Genomic DNA, 19,293 nt, shown 5'->3' on the forward strand with positions numbered 1-19,293 from the left:
GAAGGGGGTTTTCATGCGCCGCATCTTCCCGTTCATCCTCGCCACCAACATCTTCATCGGAGGACCACCCCTCGTGCTTGGATCCATCTCCCTCCCTCCCTCCCGTGTGGTAGCCATGACAAGGCGGATGCGATGCCACTGCAACGAGGCAGCGGGCGGCGATGCAGTGGTGGCTGCTCTTGCTCGCCGCGACGGGAACCACCATCACCGCCGTCGCCGCGCTGCTCGCCGTCGCCCTCCACGTCTCCTCCTCCTTCGCCTCCGGCCCCGATTCCTCCTCCAGCGTGTCCTACCGCCTCTCCAAGTTAATGCGTGCTGCATCAATGTGCCCTTCTCCGCGCCACGACCCCTTAGATTGAACTCTCGGGGTGTGCTACTAACTGACAGGTTGCCTCCTCCTCGTTGTCGCCGACGCCACAGCAGCCGCGGGAGGTCGGGGAGCTGCGGTGGGAGCAGGAGTTCACACCGCCGCAACTCGCTTCGCCCCAGCCCGCTGCTGGAGGCGACCTCTGCAACATGGCCCCACCCTTTTTATTATTTTGTGTGTAATTGACAGGTGGGTTCCATAGTTTTTTATTATTTTTTAGGATCCAATTGCCACGTAAGCGCCACGTCAATGCCACGTGGGACGAGAACCTAGTCAAACCAACCACGTAGGCGCCACGTCATCCAAAACCGGGCACAATACTGCCGAGGGACCTCGTCTGCACGGTTTTGGTAAGTTGGGGATGTGTTGTATCCGGTTTTGTGGACTGAGGACGAAATCAGACTGAGCAACAAATTAAGGGACCTTAATTGAACTTATTTTTCTCCCCGCAAAAAAAAAGTGAACTTATTTCTCTTTTTAAAACAAGCCCAGTGCCAAGATATTTTGAGACGGACGTCACAAGCCCATAGCAAATGAAGCATCGGCCCATACTGGCCCATCCAGACGAGGATGAAGGGGATATTCTCGTAGTATCACACACTTCACACCACGTCACCACGCCCTCTCTGCTCAGCAGATTAAACAAGACAAAAAAAAAAACAACGGCGGGGCGGGGCGCCGACATGGACGGCGGCGGCGGGGGCGATCCGGGCGGCCGGGTCGGAGAGGCCAAGGCGGATGCAACACGCGCTGCGAACAAGCGAAGGGCCCCATCGCCAGCCGGGGGTTGTCATGACCGGCAATGGTGACACTGAGAAAGAGGTTTAACTGTGAATGATAGTGTGTGTGTTTTGGGCTAGACTTTATCAAATAGAATGCGGCCTGCGTGCCTTAAATCGTTTGGGCCAACGGTCCATGTAATCAGGAGATAAATACTCGAGAGAGAGAATGGCTGTGGCCAACCTGGCAAAAAGAAATCGAATCTATCTCTCTCCAAACTCTGTCTCTCCTCTGCCTCAGCTCTGTTTCTCTTCGTCCCCAACTCTGATCTCGTCTAAATATCTCTCTCTCTCTCGTCGGCGGCGAGTTTCGTGGTGGCGTAGTGTTACAGTGGTATCAGAGACAGGTTGTGGGCGTCGCCGTGCGTTGGATTCTTCCTGATTCGCCACAGCACCCGCAAAACTTTCAGCCCCTTTGAAGCAAGCTATGGACTCCATGGAGTCCAAACTCTTGGAGAAGTTGGAAGGCATCACAAAGTGGATGCACGAGATTGATCAGCGGCTGGATTCCCAAGGTGGCAGTCTCGAGAAGGTGACTACCAAGGTGGATCTCGCCATGGATTCTGTCGGCAAGGTGCAGCAAGAGTGTGCTGAGTTGGCCCGTTCGATGAAGCGGGTGGCCAGCTGCTCTGATCAGGCCGGGATTTTGGGTTCGCCTTCCGGGATCTCGCAGGTTAGTGCAAGTGGTTCCGTGACTCCTCCGCCGTTGAATCCACCTGTTCCTCCTGTGTTGGATGGGGTTGATTTGGGTCGTGGTTTTGGTAATGGGATTTATCGGCGTCATCAGCCACTTCCTAAAATGGATTTTCCTCGTTTCGATGGTTCTGATGTGCGGATTTGGTTGGATATGTGTGAGACTTATTTTGACATGTACCAAATCACTCAAAATTTCAAAGTCTCTGCTGCTGTGTTGCTTATGTCGGGAAATGCGGCTCAATGGTATCATTCTTATAAGTTAGTGAATGAGGTTAACTCTTGGGATCAGTTTAGAATGGCAGTCGCAACAGAATTTGAGGGTGTTGTGGAACGTGAGAAAATGTCTGCACTAGATACTCTGACTCAAACTGGTACAGTGACTGAGTATAAACAACAATTTGATTCTCTTGTCTATCAGATCAGAGTTTTTGATCCATCTGTGGGGGGTAAAATGTTAGTGACTCGTTTTATGAATGGTCTTACTGAAGAAATTCGAGCTGCTATTGTTGTTCAATTGCCTGACACTGTACAGCAAGCATCTGCTATTGCTCTTATGCAGGAATCTGTCTTGGCTAGTAGAGCTACCAAAGCTCTCAAAGGGAAATTTGTGAAACTTCCTCAGTACAAGAGTGATGTCAGTTCTGATACTACTCCAGGTCGAGTAGATAAAGGGGATTTATGGAAGGCTAAGTAGTTGAAAGACTATCGACGTGCTCAGGGTCTTTGTTTTAAGTGTGGTGACAAATATACTCCTGAACATCGTTGTGCTGTTGGAGGCCAAATCAAAGCTATGCAGTTGGAAGAGGTGCTCACTGATGTCATATTGGATGCTGTTATTGCTGCAGAACAATCTGATGATGAGGAGGACTGTCATATTTCTCTGAATGCATTGACAGGAGCTCACCTTCCTACTGCTATTCGTTTGAGAGCATTGGTTCACAGTAAAGTCTTGTTACTTTTGGTGGATTCTGGCAGCTCTCACAGCTTTATTGATTACAACTTTGCACAGATGCTGGATTTACCTCTAAAACCAATTCCTTCTACTCTGGTGAAAGTTGCTAATGGTGATTGCTTACCTTGTCAGTATGTGGTTCCTGGTTTTTCTTGGTGGATTCAGGGGCACACATTTACTTATGACATGAGGGTGGTCACTTTGGGGGGTCACGATGCCATCTTGGGTATGGACTGGCTTGAGCAATGGGGGGAAATGTCTTGTCATTGGGCTAATAAAACACTCAAGTTTCAGTATCAAGGGTCTTGGATTTCTCTTCAAGGAGTACAAGATGCTGCAGTCCCTTCTGAAATTGCTGCTGTCACTCTGCCACAACTTTTGAAATGGCATAAGGATTGTGAAATATGGGCTGCTGCTTTGTTGGAACATTCCCAGGATGATGTCCAGCATGTGATTCCTTCTTCGGTGCAACAATTGTTAACTGACTTTGACGATGTCTTTCACGATCCTAAGTGTCTTCCCCCACACAGGGTTTTTGATCATGCTATTTCTCTAGTACCTGATGCTACTCCTGTCAACTGCAGACCTTATCGCTATTCTCCATTACAAAAAGACGAGATTGAGAAACAGGTGAAAGAAATGATTGATGCTGGTTTAATTACACCTAGTATGAGTCCCTATGCATCACCTGTTTTACTTGTCAAGAAAAAGGATGGTAGTTGGCGTTTTTGTGTGGATTACAGAAGATTAAATGCTCTCACCATTAAAAGTAAGTTTCCTATGCCGGTTGTTGATGAATTATTGGATGAGCTCTCAGGCACTAAATTCTTCTCTAAACTGGACTTGAAAGCTGGGTATCATCAAATTCGAATGGTGGAAACTGATGAAGCCAAGACAACCTTTAAGACACATCATGGGCAATTTCAGTTTAGGGTTATGCCATTTGGTCTCACAAATGCACCCTCCACCTTTCAGTGCCTTATGAACTCAGTCTTTGCACCATTTATCAGGAAGTTTGTGTTGGTGTTTATGGACGATATCTTAGTTTATAGCCCTGACCTTGATAGTCATTTGCATCATCTTCAGCAAGTTTTTGTTATTTTGAGGCAGCACCAGTTATTTGCTAAGAGGTCTAAATGCTCTTTTGCTTGCACTCAACTGGAATACTTAGGACATATCATTTCTGACAAAGGAGTTAGTACTGATCCTGAGAAGACAGCAGCAATGCTGGCTTGGCCTGTGCCTACTTCTGTTACTGAATTGAGGGGATTTTTGGGACTGACAGGCTATTACAGAAAATTTGTTCAGGGTTATAGTATCATAGCACGACCATTGACACTCTTGTTGAAGAAGAAGGCCTTTCTTTGGACTGATGCTGCTCAGCTTGCTTTTGATCAGTTGAAGACAGCTATGAGTAACACTCCAGTGTTAGCTTTGCCCAATTTTCAGCTTCCTTTTACTTTGGAGACTGATGCATGTGCGTATGGTCTTGGTGCTATTTTAAGTCAGCAGGGTCACCCTATTGCTTATTATAGCAAAACTTTGGGTCCTGTTAATCAGAAATTGTCCATTTACGAAAAAGAGTTTCTAGCTATTATGATGGCTGTGGATAAGTGGAGATGTTATCTGCAGAGAGGTCCATTTATCATTAAAACAGATCACAAAAGCTTGTGTCATTTGGATGATCAAATATTGGGGACTGAATTACAGCAAAAGGCAATGACTAAATTGATGGGTTTGCAATATTCTTTTCAATACAAGAGAGGGGTTGATAATATTGTTGCTGATGCTTTATCTAGAATGCCTTCCTCCTCTCAATTTTGTGCTCTTTCTGTGGTCCAACCGATCTGGATTCAGGAGGTGATCAATTCTTATACAGTGGATCCTCAAGCTCAGCAGCTACTAGCTGAGTTGGCTGTGCATTCTCCTAATTTTCAAGGGTATTCATTGACACAAGGGATTATTAGATTCCAGAATAAGATTTGGATTGGATCCAATGTAGGACTGCATACTAAGTTGATTCAAGCTTTTCATGCTTCTGCACTTGGTGGCCATTCTGGGATTGCTGCTACTTATCATCGGATTAAGAAATTATTTGCTTGGCCTGGTCTCAAGTTGGATGTTGAAAATTTTGTGAAGCAATGTCAGGTTTGCCAACAGGCCAAACATGAACACTGTCGGCTTCCTGGACTGTTAGCTCCTCTCCCAATTCCAAAAGAGGCCTGGCAGGACATCTCCATGGATTTTATTGAAGGTTTACCGTGCTCTGATGGTTATAATGCAATTTTGGTGGTGGTGGATCGTTTTACTAAGAATGCGAATTTCATTCCTTTGCGTCATCCATTCACTGCATCACAAGTGGCTCATCTGGTGGACAAAACTGTATTTAAAACTCATGGCATCCCTTGTTCTATTGTGTCTGATCGTGATCGTCTCTTTACTAGCAAGTTCTGGACAACTCTTTTTGCTACTTGGGACACTCAATTACAGATGAGCACAGCATATCACCCGCAAACACATGGCCAAACAGAGCGTGTCAATCAGTGTTTGGAAATGTATTTACGATGCATGACTCAGGCTAACCCTAAGAAGTGGAGCCATTGGATTCATTTGGCAGAATTTTGGTACAATACAAATTATCATACATCTCTTGGCTGTTCTCCTCATAAGGCTCTTTTTGGGGTGGATCCTCATTATTCTCAAGTTCCTGATCTGACATTGGCTACTCTGCCTGATGTGGTGGATGTTCAGACTGAAAGGCAGCACTTGTCTGAATTTTTACAGCAGCAGTTAACTCGAGCCCAGCTGCGTATGAAGAACAAGGCTGATAAAGGTCGTTCTGACCGTGTTTTTGCTGTGGGTGATGCTGTTTTCTTGAAGTTACAGCCTTATGCTCAGTCCTCAGTAGTTAATAGACCATATCCTAAGTTGGCTTATAAGTTCTTTGGCCCTTTTACTATTTTGGAGCGCATTGGAGTGGCGGCTTATCGTTTGGATCTACCTGCCAGCAGCACTGTGCATCCGGTGTTTCATGTTTCTCAACTCAAAGCTCAGGTGCCATATCATACTCCTGTTTATACTTCTTTGCCATCCCCAGTGGTTCTTGATGCTGCTGACGTTGTTCCTGAGGCGATTTTGGAGCGTCGACTAGTGAAGTGCGGCAATGCAGCTCATGTCCAGGTGTTGCTGAAATGGTCTTTATTACCAGCAGATCATGCTACTTGGGAGGACTATCATGTTGTGAAGACTCGCTTTCCAGATGCTCCAGCTTGGGGACAAGCTGAAACTCCTACGGGCGGCACTGTCATGACCGGCAATGGTGACACTGAGAAAGACTTTATCAAATAGAATGCGGCCTGCGTGCCTTAAATCGTTCGGGCCAACGGTCCATGTAATCAGGAGATAAATACTCGAGAGAGAGAATGGCTGTGGCCAACCTGGCAAAAAGAAATCGAATCTATCTCTCTCCAAACTCTGTCTCTCCTTTGCCTCAGCTCTGTTTCTCTTCGTCCCCAACTCCGATCTCGTCTAAATATCTCTCTCTCTCGTCGGCGGCGAGTTTTGCGGTGGCGTAGTGTTACAGGGGTGGGGGAGTCGAGGCCAAGAGGAGGAGGAAGGACGCCATGGGCTCGTCGGTCTCCGGCAGCAGATCTGGTGGCGGTGGGGGCAGAAGGCTGCGACATGGTCGAGGTAGAAGAGCTCGTGCCTTCAGACGCAAGCTTGAGGAGGTAATTCCTGTCACGGCCCGAGCTCGAAATGGATGCACATATTCAGACTTCTCACATAATATTCAGAAAACTCAGATTGGACATGGATAAATTTAGGGATCTAGGGTTCTATTGTTAGGAATAAACTTGGGCGCGTGAATGAATTGGTCGTGCGCCGTTGGGTTCGACGTGCGCGAACGGGAGCGCCGCTACGGGATCGTACACATAGCGTCCACATTCTCTGTTTTGCAAGAAAGGAAAAAAAAAGAAGGAAAGAATGCAGAAAACGCTGCAAGTTTTATACGAAAGCACCAAAACACGTGTGCTCATCGTTTTGTCAATTCTTCTCTCTCTCGCGCGTGTTTGCTACATCGTCTGTTGCAGCTAACAAGTGGTATAAGAGTGAGGCTACACCCCTGGCATGATGTCACTCCCCATAAGAGCTGAAGACCTATGCAACCGGCGGCTCTCCGTCTTGCCCCTACCTTGCCACGGGCGCCGGAGTAAGGGAGGTCATCGTCGATCGCCTGATCAAGTGGAGCTCAGGTTCTGTCGTCTACCCCACGTTGACGAGGACCAACTACATTGAGTGGTACATGGTGATGCGTGTTAACCTGCAGGCGCAAGGATTGTGGGAGGCAACCTGCTGGCTAAGGGATGACTTGACCCTACGACTTGTAGTCTAAGACTTGACTCCCTAAGGAAACTGATTCCCTAAGGAAAAGACTTTATTGACTGCAGCAGCAAGGATTATACTACTACCTCGAACTTTTCTGTATTTGAATTCATTGCAGTACTTCATTGCAGACTTTGTTGGCACATTTCTCTGAACTTTTCTGTACTTCATTGCAGGAAAATAAGAATTCAAATAATAGACCCAGTGCCTCAAATGTGGTTATTGCTTATACGCCTAACCTCATTCGGCGGTAAATTCTTTCGGAACACATACACACAAATATATATGTATGAAATGCAATTTTAGTTGATATCTAAAATGATATTTGTTAATAGGTATGGGACTCTCTTGAGAAACATCTCATTTCTGCTTCCTTATGATGGTCAAGGAAAGGCATATGCTTGTCCTTCGGACAAAATCAATGTGTTTCTTAAATGGAGCAGATGCAACTTTTGTCTCTTCTTTGAGGTATAATGAATAATCTGCTTTTTTTTTTACACGCATAACATTATTTTCATTCATTTAAGGTAATCTTTTTTTTCCTTATGTCAGTGGGCAGAAGGTGATCAGATGATGATTTGTCATATGTTCAATACATTGAAAGAGATTCACATATCGTTTCTTATAAATCCAGGTAATTTCAATGTTTTTTACAATTTTAAATAAGAGTAAAATTTTCAAAACCCTTGTTTTGGGGTTTTCTTAACGCAAAATCCTAGGTTTTATAATTTGTTTCAAAGAACGGTAGATTTTGTTACAAAATGTTTCATGAAACCAGGGCAGATTTGGATAAAACCAATTTTCTGGATCTGCCACTGCATAAAACCCAGATACACTTATATAATCCGATTGGCAACAGTAATTAATTATAATATTGATAATTATGATGATTTCTACATGATGATATTGATAACAATTAAAATTTCTTGCAGCATTCCTAGATGAAAGTATGGAAGTGAAAGTAACAAATCCTTTACTTTCATTTTCATCCAATTTTGTTGAAGATGAAACTTGGGCTCTTGTGAAGGAGATGCTAATGATGGTAAGAACTCATTTTATTCAATTTTTTGGTTCAGTTTTTAGCGTGTATATAAATGCCATATCTGATATTGTTAAACAGATGTTTTCTCCAGTTCAAGAAGATGAGCGTGCAGCTTCAGATCTATATGTCTTCACAAAGAGTAGAGATTCTGTTTACTTCAGGATTTTCAAGGTATTCAACTAACTTATTTGTTAAGAAGTTGCTGGTTATTTTCAATATATCTCATAATTCATGTATAATCTTGTCCTGAGATTTTTTTTTTGTATTACCCAGATCACTAGTATCCCTGCAGGCGAGAGTGAAAATTCACTGGTTCTTGATGAGGTATAAACTTCTCGTCCATTCCTGATCTTGATTAGTTTATTGATTCATCCCTAAACATAAAGCATGTGTGGTCCATTCCTAAACTTAGAACATGTGAACTGCTTTTAGGTTGGGCTAAATTTTTGCCTCAAGCTTTTAGATGTCCACGGTGCTTTTGTTGGCTCAGACTGTGATCAAGCTCTGGATGGTCTTCAAAGTCAGGTAACTGTTAATTTCTTATGCATTAAATGAATGATTGTCCCGGTACTTAAAAATGGATGGTACCTAGCATGGCGTAGTGGATTGACATGTCAACATATTGTTGTAAAAACTATAAATTGTTTATTGTTGTAAAATCAGACAGTAAGGGACTGAGTTTACCTGATAATTTCTCAAGACTGAGGGAGGGAAGGATAGATGATAGTAGTAGAGGATAATAACAATGGGTACTGTCTGCTTGCCTACTCAACCATGACTTCTCGCATTAATGATCAATTGAGCATAGAAATTACAAGAATCTTATAGAGAGGCAGAGAGGATAAATGGGATTAACCATGGATGGTGTCAGTTTCTATTTTACAATTGCACTTAGTGAAGGAAAAGAAATGGTTGTGAGTCGAGTCACATGAGTGTAGTTGACGGGGGTAGTAGAGTGTGGAGTCTGCTGGCTGGGCCTAGCCGTAAATATGGGCCTAATTTATGTGTGTATACAGATGCTGAACTTATTATCGAACGGTTGATGTGGCTGCATCAGAAGGCTGCTTTACGGCCATAATTTCCTACATAGGTTATACTTGTATAGGAATGTAGGAATTAGGATAGGATATAGAATGCAGTAACAACCAATATGTGCCAGTCCACTGTATCTTATTTCTGTGCAATCGTGGCTTCTATCTCATTTGTTAGAGAGTTAAGGAGTATTTCTGAATCACCTGTTTGGATTGCACATTTCAATTCCTAGTCCTATGGTCACAACACTTTACCTGATCATTGGTGGCAGTGCATAGTTGCACTTCTATTTATATTTCCCAGTAGGATAAGTGCATTGACACAGCAATAGTTAACATAAAAACAATTTAGCGATAAATTGTGGTCAATCATGCATCTGCACCATGGAGATTCTCCGAATTTAGAGAAAATTTTAAGTCCTTTTGTAGGATATCTGAATAATACTAGCAATACAAATTATAATATACATTTAATTTTTTTTCGTCTTGAACACAAATTTAAACACGGTTATTCATAAAATAGGTATATCCTGTTTCTTTATCGTTATATTTTGTTTTGGCATTAAAGCATTGATGTTAGTTGCATTTATGGCATTTATTTTTTATTCTTAATATAAACTAACAATATATGGAATTGTATTTTCAGACAAGAAATGAGTTGAAATTATCCCCAGATATATATTACTGTGTGCCAAATGATAAACTTGGATGCTGCACTCTCCACTCAGTTGCTTTGAATAATCAGAACTATTTATTTTTTTGGAGAATGGCTTGGATTTATCACATTTTGAAGGTTTCTGTTTGACTTTGGAAGAATTTCTCGAGAGGAATTCTTTTCTGAAGATAAAGCATATTGTTGGGTCAAGGAATGATGAGGAATGTAATTTTGTTCGAAATATTGCTAAGGCAATTATTCGTTCCATGCTGTCACACCTTGTTAACTTGTTCTCTTTGGGGAAATGTTTGAGGATGGGAACAGACCTTCTGAGCAGGAGGAAAATTCTTTTAAAAGGATCTGATGTCAAGTTCTTTCAACTTGAAGTGATTGCATATGAGGAGGATGAAGCAATAAATAATGTGCTGCAGGTTGTTGAGTTGGTTAAAAGTTGTTTTGTTGGGGAAATGATACCGGCTGATCTGCAAGGTGATCTACATGATTTAGAGGAAAATCCTTTGAAGAGACTTGAATCAGTGATAGATAGCAGCTCATTAATGTCAGCTAAAGAGAAGAAAGGATTATTGGTCAATTTGCGCACTGAATATAAAACCAATATTAGTCCAGCTATTAGCGAAGATGATCGTGATAGTTTATTTAAGCACATCCCGTATTTGGACTGCTGGATGAACAGAACGGAAGACAATGAGTATCTAAAGCTCGTTGCTAATTTGGATTCAAAAAAAGTGGCTTTGAAAGTTAACAAGGTTGGAACGGATAAGAGAAAACCATCTAAAAATGGTATCTTACAGTTTGATTTTATGAGGAATTCCGATGTTCATATACCTGAAAAGGCATTAAAGGTAAAAGGATAGAATTTGATACTCTTTTATGTATTATAATATCTTCCTATTCTAATTATATCTACTCTCTGCAGGATAGTATCACCCCCTTTCGTTTGTCATGGACAGATTATATTTTAACTTCCCGCTACCCAACGTACTTGCGTGCCATTCAAAAAAGTTTGGAACCATACATGAAGTCAAGAAAGTAAGTTTTGTCTTTACACTTCCGTTTCTGGTATTAGATATTTGATGATATCAACAGTTCTATTGCTTTCTATCCCGCAAATGCCAATCTCTGAATTATCCTTTCCTTGTTTGGTTCAGGAAGTTAAAATGATGTTACCTCACACACAAAGAGGCCGGGCTGGATTTTCATTGGAACACAATGTGGTTGATTTGATGGAGAAACTGGGGTTGGCTATACATCCGCTGGGAGTAGGACCGATTGATTTTCTCATACATCTGCTATTCATGACAACTTGGATTGGCTGAATAGCATTTTTGTTGAGCATGCCTGAAAATCTGTGCAGACATCTGTTAATGTTTTTATTTGTTTGAACTCGTGGTAGCTTTGTGCGGAATCACGTTTTGGTTGAACTTGCCTGACAATATGTGTTCAGAACAGCCGCACAGCACAGGTGTAGTTTGCTCGATGTGTTCGGAATATGTGGTTTATCTCAGTTCGTGAGAGCTTCGTGCTAATCACATTTAGTTGAGTATGACCGAAAATGTGTGCACGTATTGGTGGTGTTTGCTCAAATATCCGTGCTATTGTTTTTTTCATGTTTTGGAAGTCTCTGCATGCTTTGTGGTGTGTCTTCATGTGCCTATACCATACTCCCTCTGTCCTAAAGGGGCACATCCCTTTTTTCCTAGGTTGAGTTATTGCAGAACGGATGGAGTATGAGACATTCTTTTTCACTATTTGTAAAATTGACAGATAGTTAATTATTCCTTGTTTAGTAATGGCAAATAGTTTCTGTTTATTTTCCCGTATGGCTTTTCTTGGAACGGACGAACAAAGGATTTTATAGAAGTCAAACATAGCAAATATACTGCCTCCAGGCGGTTTTTTTTTTTTCACGTAACGTTATATAAATTAGCAAAATTGTATGTGCGTTGCAACGGAAAGAAAAAAACGAGAAAATTAAATTAAAACATATTAAATTCTAATTTAATGAAATAAAAAATTTCTACAATATTAATTATACACTTTGAAATTTTAGCAAAAGTGCCCATGTGTTGCAATGAAAAGAAAATAAAAAGAGAAAATTGAATTAAAACATATCTATATCTATATATATATATATATATTCCTAATAAATAAATACGTAAGACTTCCGGTTCTTCTTTTCGTCCGTCTCCCTGTTGCCAAAATACGTTTTAATCCGCTTAATAGTCGGTCGGAAATTTTCCAATCTACTCCAAAACCTTGCTTAATATATTATATGTATCAGTCATGTAACCAGTAATCACAAGTAGTAGCTTGCCCACTTGGTTGGTGGAGAAAATCTTCAACCTGCCCACCAGGGTTGGATTCCCATCATCTCTCCTTTTTATACACGGCTATATTGCTCGGAACAAGTCTACTGTACCTCCCACATCTCATTACTTCACCTTTCTGGCTATATTGCTCGGAATAAGTCTACTGTGCCTCCCACATCTCATTACTTCACCTTTCCGGCTATATTGCTCGGAATAAGTCTACTGTGCCTCCCACATCTCATTACTTCACCTTTCCGGCTATATTGCTCGGAATAAGTCTACTATGCCTCCCATATCTCAAATCATTGCTCGGAATAAGTCTACTTTGCCTCCCACAGCTCAAATCCTACTCAGAATAAGTCTACTTTCCCTCCCACTTTTAAATTTGAAAATTAAACATAATTATATTTTTCTTTTCATCATCTGCAAAACACGACATATTAGAGTCCGCGCCATCTATTTGCACCTCTTTCTTCAACAGATAGTGATAAATCTTATAATGAACCAGATTTTAATTTGAAAATTAAACATAATTATTTTTTTCTTTTCATCATCTACAAAACACGACATATTAGAGTCCGCACCATCTATCGTCCACGCATGAGCCGTGAAAATGATTCGTCTCCACGCAAGTCCGTGTTCGATTTTAGAAATTATATCAAGCGCTTGCCATGAATCTGATGGCTGAAAAATCAGAAGTTTTTGCACCTCTTTCTTCAACAGATATTTAGTGATTCTGAAATCTTATAATGAACCATTTTTTAATTTGAAAATTAAATATATTTTTTTTCTTTTTGTCATCTGCAAAACACGACATATTAGAGTCCGCACCATCTATCGTCCACGCATGAGCCGTGAAAACGATTCATCTCCACGCAAGTCCATGTTCGATTTTAGAAATAATTATATTAGGGGCTTGCCATGCAAGAGTTGAGAGAGAGTGCATGTTATGAAAATATGAGTATATCAATATGCAATAGTGTTTCTTATCAGTCCTGATTATCATTAACCCATTGAATAATTTATCTATTTTGGAACATTATTATATACATGCTAATTGTGTATTTATAGCATTTAACCTTTTATTATACCCGTAGCGAAGCACGAGCATTTTGCTAGTTAAATTCTAATTAAATGAAATACACATTTTCTAGAATATTAGGGTATTTTTAAGGAGGTAGGTATATAATTAAATTAATTTTCAAGTAAAGTAAGTGTGAGAAATAAAATATTATGGTTGGATTTAGTTTTTTATTAAATTTTCTATATTAATTACACTCTTTGCAATTTTTTTAGAATTTACATAGCTTAATTGGTAATTTTGATAATACAAATATCATTTCAGCATTTATTTAAATAAAAATCTAAATAAAAATTATTTTTTCTCTATGGGCCTTTTTCAGCCTATTTTTTTTCTTCAGCCCGCAAACGTAAAAGTCTACTTAATACCTTATACTCCTCCTCTCACTTGCTGGACCACCATCGTCGTTTCCTCTCTCTCGCTCGCTCATGGGAGAAAGGGAAATAGGGGATTGAGAAGACGAGAAGAACGTGGGCGAGGGTTTCCCCTCTCATCCGACGTCAATTTCACTGGAGCGGCTGCAATCTTGGACGTCCATTGGATCGGACGGCCATCTTCTCTCCCGCTTTGGGCCACAGAAATTAACGGCCCGCCTGCGCTGCTCGCTGGGCCGCGATCGCGCCTATCGGCTGGGTCGCTGTGCACTAGCACGCGCCGCACAGTGCTAGGCCGGTTCGAGCCTTTTAAGCGAAAATCCAGTATTTTTCTAAGGAATTGATTTAATAATTTTTAGATTTACAGAAATTTGTTTGGCACTATTTTAAGCCATTTAAAATTGCTACGAAATTATGATCGATTATTTGATCACTCAGTAAATTAATTTTAGATAAATGAACCAAACTAAAAAATTATCTAGAAATTATTAATTATGTTATATTGTATTTGATAAGCGTTAATATGGTTTTATGTCAAGATAATTATTACTTTCTTAAATATTAAATTATTTCTATAATCCGAACATATTCCACTAAAGTTTTTTGAGTGAATTTATTATGATACTACAAAGTGCATGTTTCTTTCCTATTGCAGATGCATTTTACCTTTTTCCTTTTGTAGAGGATGGTGAAGTCAGAGCTGTAACTACACCCTCTTGTGAACATTTGTGAAAGTTGGAATATGTTCTGAATGTGTAGAAAACTTAGAATATCTCATGCATGTACTATAAAATTTGAGATACAACCTGAATCTGAATGCGTATACAGTATGAGATGTTTTGATATTTTCTTGTATAAAATTTGAATATGTACAAATTCAATATCTTTTTGCACGTGTTATAAGTACACAAGGACCATATTTGTTTGATATTCACCCGTGCAACACACGGGCATATTTTGCTAGTAAATAATATTTATATAATTTTTTTAGTTAAACGAATGATCAAACGTCACATCACATATACGTACAGCTGTTTCATACATGAAACTCTTTTAGACAGGTTCAATTAGATCAGTCCAGCATAGATACTGCAGGGGATCATTTCTCCTCAAATATCATATTCTAAATCCACTTAATACACAAGCAAAAGATGCCCTGCAGCACTACTCCCTAAGTTCGAAGCCATGCAAAGCTGTTGTACTCTGAAGAATTTACTGGAATTGTAGGGTGCTACAAGTAAACCGTTTTCTTAAGCCAGCCTCTACAATAAACTTCTGGTGGCTCCAACATCATGGAATATACCTGTGGAACCATAAAATATTGAGAATTATATGTACAATAGAGTAAATATTAAAACTGCTACCAATAAACGGTTAAACCCAAAAAATGAGCTAGATTAAGGCAGTATACATGTGGAATGTGATTAACACAAACAAACTCACATTACTTTGTAGTGTTCGTAAGATTATACACCTGTAATTACCCAACATACCAGATTCAGGGAAGGCCACAACAGAACAAACAATGATATTGGCAATCTGATAAAGATTATAGGAAGCATATGCTTGCCCAATAATGTTGTATTGAGCTTTTTTAACCGATGAACTAATAGTGAAATGCCCAAAAAACATGTTTCTATAGACGAAATAGCATAATAATGACAGTTGTTCAATCAACAAAGCTCTCACAACATTTTCCCTGCACATTGAACAAAGTACTTCCAAAAAAGACGGCATACTTAATGAGTGGGTTCCAAACGATTAACTGCATAAATAGGCAACATGTATAACATACTACAGCTAATACAAGCAGCTTCAATACAAACAGTACATTTCATGAGGTAAATATATTATTGACTGATTGAATTATGGGCTTACTGGACTACTTTTTTTCAGTTTTATGATACAGTACAAAAAAGCAGGTATGCATGTGACAACATCAAACTAAAACGAATGCTATTTTCAACTTAAAGGCATATTACTGCTGGAGCTAATATCCACCATAGGAAGCAAGGTAAGTCATATCAAGTTTATTGCCAGAATTTACGACCTTACTGCATTCCCCAATCACCATATGTGCTCTCATCAGTCATCACATCCTGGAGCTAATGTGCTTTCCTATTTATGAATATAGCCACTAGCCCAGTAGCCACACAAAGCTGGTAATAAAAGCATGCAACCAAAGCTTTCTACACATGCCTTATAATCTCCAAAGAAAGAGATAAAAAATCAATGCATGGTTGTAGCAACCATAGAACAAAATAGGAGCTTCAGCACCAAAGATCCTTTTGCCGAATTCTAGTTATATTATTTGCAGTGTTCTCCCAATCCAGGAAAAATATTTGTAGACATATAGCAATTGTTTGTGGTATGTGGTTGAATTTTATAGTGTTGCACCGGCTCCAGGAGATGGGTGCTTACTAAGTAAGCTAAAAGATTAAGTTAAAAATGGAAAAAAAGATATTCGTCCTCTGATCTAACAATCATGTACACGAGTAAAGAGATCAATCTATAACCAAAATTGAAAACAACATATATCTACATACAGCTAGCAACATACAATCTTGCAGAGTGATAGATCACCCCCAGCTCCTTCTATAATATCTGTTTTCTTTTTCCATCTGAAATATTTTAAGAGTGCAACTAAAATCACTCTAGTAGTAAACAGCTGATGTGTAAATCAAAACCATGAAAAGCCATCACAAGTTTACAACAAAAATTGTCGCTTATGTAGTCTAGAAAAGGTTATGACCTAGAAATGACGGATGGTCAATGATAACTCTGCTGCCTCACCATTCACATTAATGGGCCCAAGCTCAAAGCCATGAAACAACACGAGATATAAGAATAAAGACGCCAATGGTTAACATGTATAAAGAGCGGCAAGATTAGGGAGGATTAGTAGGCTTTTACCTTTTGAGCTCAGGATTGAGCAATGTTAATATATTTCTCAAACTAATTAACAGCAAACAAATATACTGTTGCTGTTGTAGATTGTTGCTTTTTGTAGATACAAATCTTAAATCGAGTACCTTTACAGAACTAACATATGAGAAGCTTCCTAAAAAAACTAAAAATCAAATAAAAAAAAAGACAGCTCTGGGCAATTTATGTCGTCTTATAAAAACTAAAGCCAGTATTGATATTTATCTTCAGTATTACGAAGACAAGGTCTATGTGGTCACTATCGCAAATCAATAACAGGCATAGCAATGTCAAACATACACACCCCGAACCAACAATCCTGACATACATTGTAGCAGTACCGTGCTAAGGTGTTAATCCATGATTAGCAGTAATGTCATCTTATAGATGCTTTATGGTTGCAGTTGTAAATAAACAGGCAGTGCAAGAAATCAAATGAAATCCACAATCCATTGACTACAGGGACTAGATGTGACAAAGGGGCTTACTCATAAGGACATTGCAGTGATCAGGCATTGCCAAATCAATTCCCTGGACGAATCACATATCTCGTACACCTGTTTCCACTGGTTCGGTATCAATAAGCCATGAGAAGACTCGATGCACTCTTGTGATATGGGTTCCTCTGTATGGTATGCCATCAATTTGATACGTGCACGAGTACATGGATCATCCGTTGTTGGGTGGTCGCTCCAACTTTTCAAAGAACAGAAGCCAGGGCTACCGAGAGAAAGAAATATTGGTGTGCTTAAGATCTCCTCTTCCCTGTCAGACACCACAGGGAACTCAACAATTGATAAGGACGGCGCTGTGCCGCCTGACCTTGGTTGGCAGACCACTGTGATATTGTATGCGGTGATGGTTTTCTTGGCTCTCGATAAGCCAAGGAAGATGGGTCCGTGTGGAACGGCGCCTCTGACGAATGGCAGGCTGTTGTCATCCAGTTTCGACCATTGCTCCTTCTCGACATCAAACATGTGCGTGCCCTCCTGCTGAGATAATGACACCAGAATGCAGGAGGCCAGTGCAACGTAGGACTCGACAGTAACCATTGGCGGAGAAAGGTACTGCAATGGGGTGAGGTCCCATGGGAAGAAGGGAGGCCGTGGCAGGGGCTTCCACTCGCAGCTCTCTAGATGGCCATCGACCACGCGCGCTTGGGAGAGATCAAGCACCTCGAACCATGGAACGAAGTCGAGTTGCCCCGTGACGGAGGGATACCGTGCCAGGGCGTAGATCTTGTGGCCGATGGTGAGCACAACCGGGTGGAGCTTGGTCGACAGGAGGTTGGGCCCCCGGATCACGGCGCGAGTCTCGGTGTCGAAGACGATGGTCTCCGGGGCGTAGTCCTCATCCGCTGAATCGCCCCCGACGCCGACGATCCATGAGCGCACGGGCACGGGGGCGAAAGACATGCAGAACTTGGCGCTGATGCGGGCGAGCCGGCGAGGGATAGGCACCGGAGCGGGATCCTCCTCGTCGCCGCCGCCGCCGCCTCTCTTCGCCGCCGCGTAGGGATCCACCTTGAACACGGAGTAGGTTGCCCAGCTCACCTCATGGCCTACCACCAGGTACACCGAAGGAGCCTTCACCTTCTTCTCCTCCTCCTTATCATGGCCGCTGGTGCGCGCGCCGGCCATCTTCTCCGGCTTCCGCTTCTTGTGCTGCCGCTCCGCCATCTGATCCATGTGCGCCGCCGCCGCCGCTGGATTTTTTTTTTTTTTTTGAGAAGAGAAATTAGGGTTTGGTTTGGGTAGCTAGCGGTTTAGACTTTTGTTGTGGCTTTGTGTCTGATGGAACTGACAAAGTAGGCCGTGTCGACATGGCCCGGTGTTTTGTCTTCTGCGGACCGGCCCGCTAGCGGCACGGTGGACACGGCCCAGCCCACTTGCTAGTTCTCACGCGGAAAAAGTTCAATTTAAGTCACCCATGTAATGCTCGAGTTTGGATCGCGTCACTCAAACCTAAAACCAGGTACCAACACATCCCTCATTTTCCAAAACGAGTGCAACTATAGTCTCAAGATGATTTTGGATGGTGGTTTCGGCTAATGTGACACGTTGACTTTGTATTTATTTGACATGGCGTTGAATAAAATGTGATCTATCATCGGCACTATCTTATGTCACAATTGTAGTTGTAATTTGATGGAATTCAGAGATGCTTGATTAGATTTCTAATAGGGACACTGCAGCAGCATGATATAGAAACAAGTGATATGTTCATGTTCTTGGATGATACACCTACCACAACATCATTATTCATAAATATTGCTGAGCCCAAGATCCATGTGATGGCCGAGTAAAGCAATCAGAAAATGTAAAATCAGTTTATTCTTCATTGTTCTAAACATACATATTTGCAGCTCTTAGATCATCTTTTTTTTTTCAGTTTTGATGGGATACTAAAGTGCAGTTTCAAAATTGTAATGTATGCCCAAATAACAGAGATGATCAGAAGTAATACGGCGGAGTTCAGGACCAGAACAGCTATGAGAGCTTGAGAAGTGCATGAAGGGCCACTTCTTTTCTCAAACTCCAGCTAAAATACCACTTTGTTGTTATTGATCTTTAGCTGTTGTGTAGAGTAGTGATATACATCAGATCTCACCGATGATGGTCAAGAACATCTCGTGATTTGTTATCACTTTTACAGTAATAATGCGATTTGTATGATTG

General features: G+C 41.2%; 1 protein-coding gene and 1 pseudogene across 1 annotated transcript; one reads left to right on the top strand and one right to left on the bottom strand.

The window, feature by feature from the left end:
* Positions 1-1,050: 1,050 nt before the first annotated feature.
* Positions 1,051-11,087, top strand: LOC127784581 (uncharacterized; annotated as a pseudogene).
* A 3,558-nt stretch (positions 11,088-14,645) lies between these two features.
* Positions 14,646-18,368, bottom strand: LOC127757062 (uncharacterized). Its single transcript, XM_052282488.1, has 2 exons — positions 17,104-18,368; positions 14,646-14,993 (listed from the first exon to the last, which is right to left on the bottom strand). The coding sequence occupies exon 1, from the start codon at positions 18,301-18,303 to the stop codon at positions 17,104-17,106; it is 1,200 nt and encodes a 399-aa protein (XP_052138448.1). The 5' UTR covers positions 18,304-18,368; the 3' UTR covers positions 14,646-14,993.
* Between the last annotated feature and the right edge of the window lie 925 nt (positions 18,369-19,293).

Source organism: Oryza glaberrima, chromosome 1 (genome assembly GCF_000147395.1).
Source record: "Oryza glaberrima chromosome 1, OglaRS2, whole genome shotgun sequence".
Taxonomy (NCBI): domain Eukaryota; kingdom Viridiplantae; phylum Streptophyta; class Magnoliopsida; order Poales; family Poaceae; genus Oryza; species Oryza glaberrima.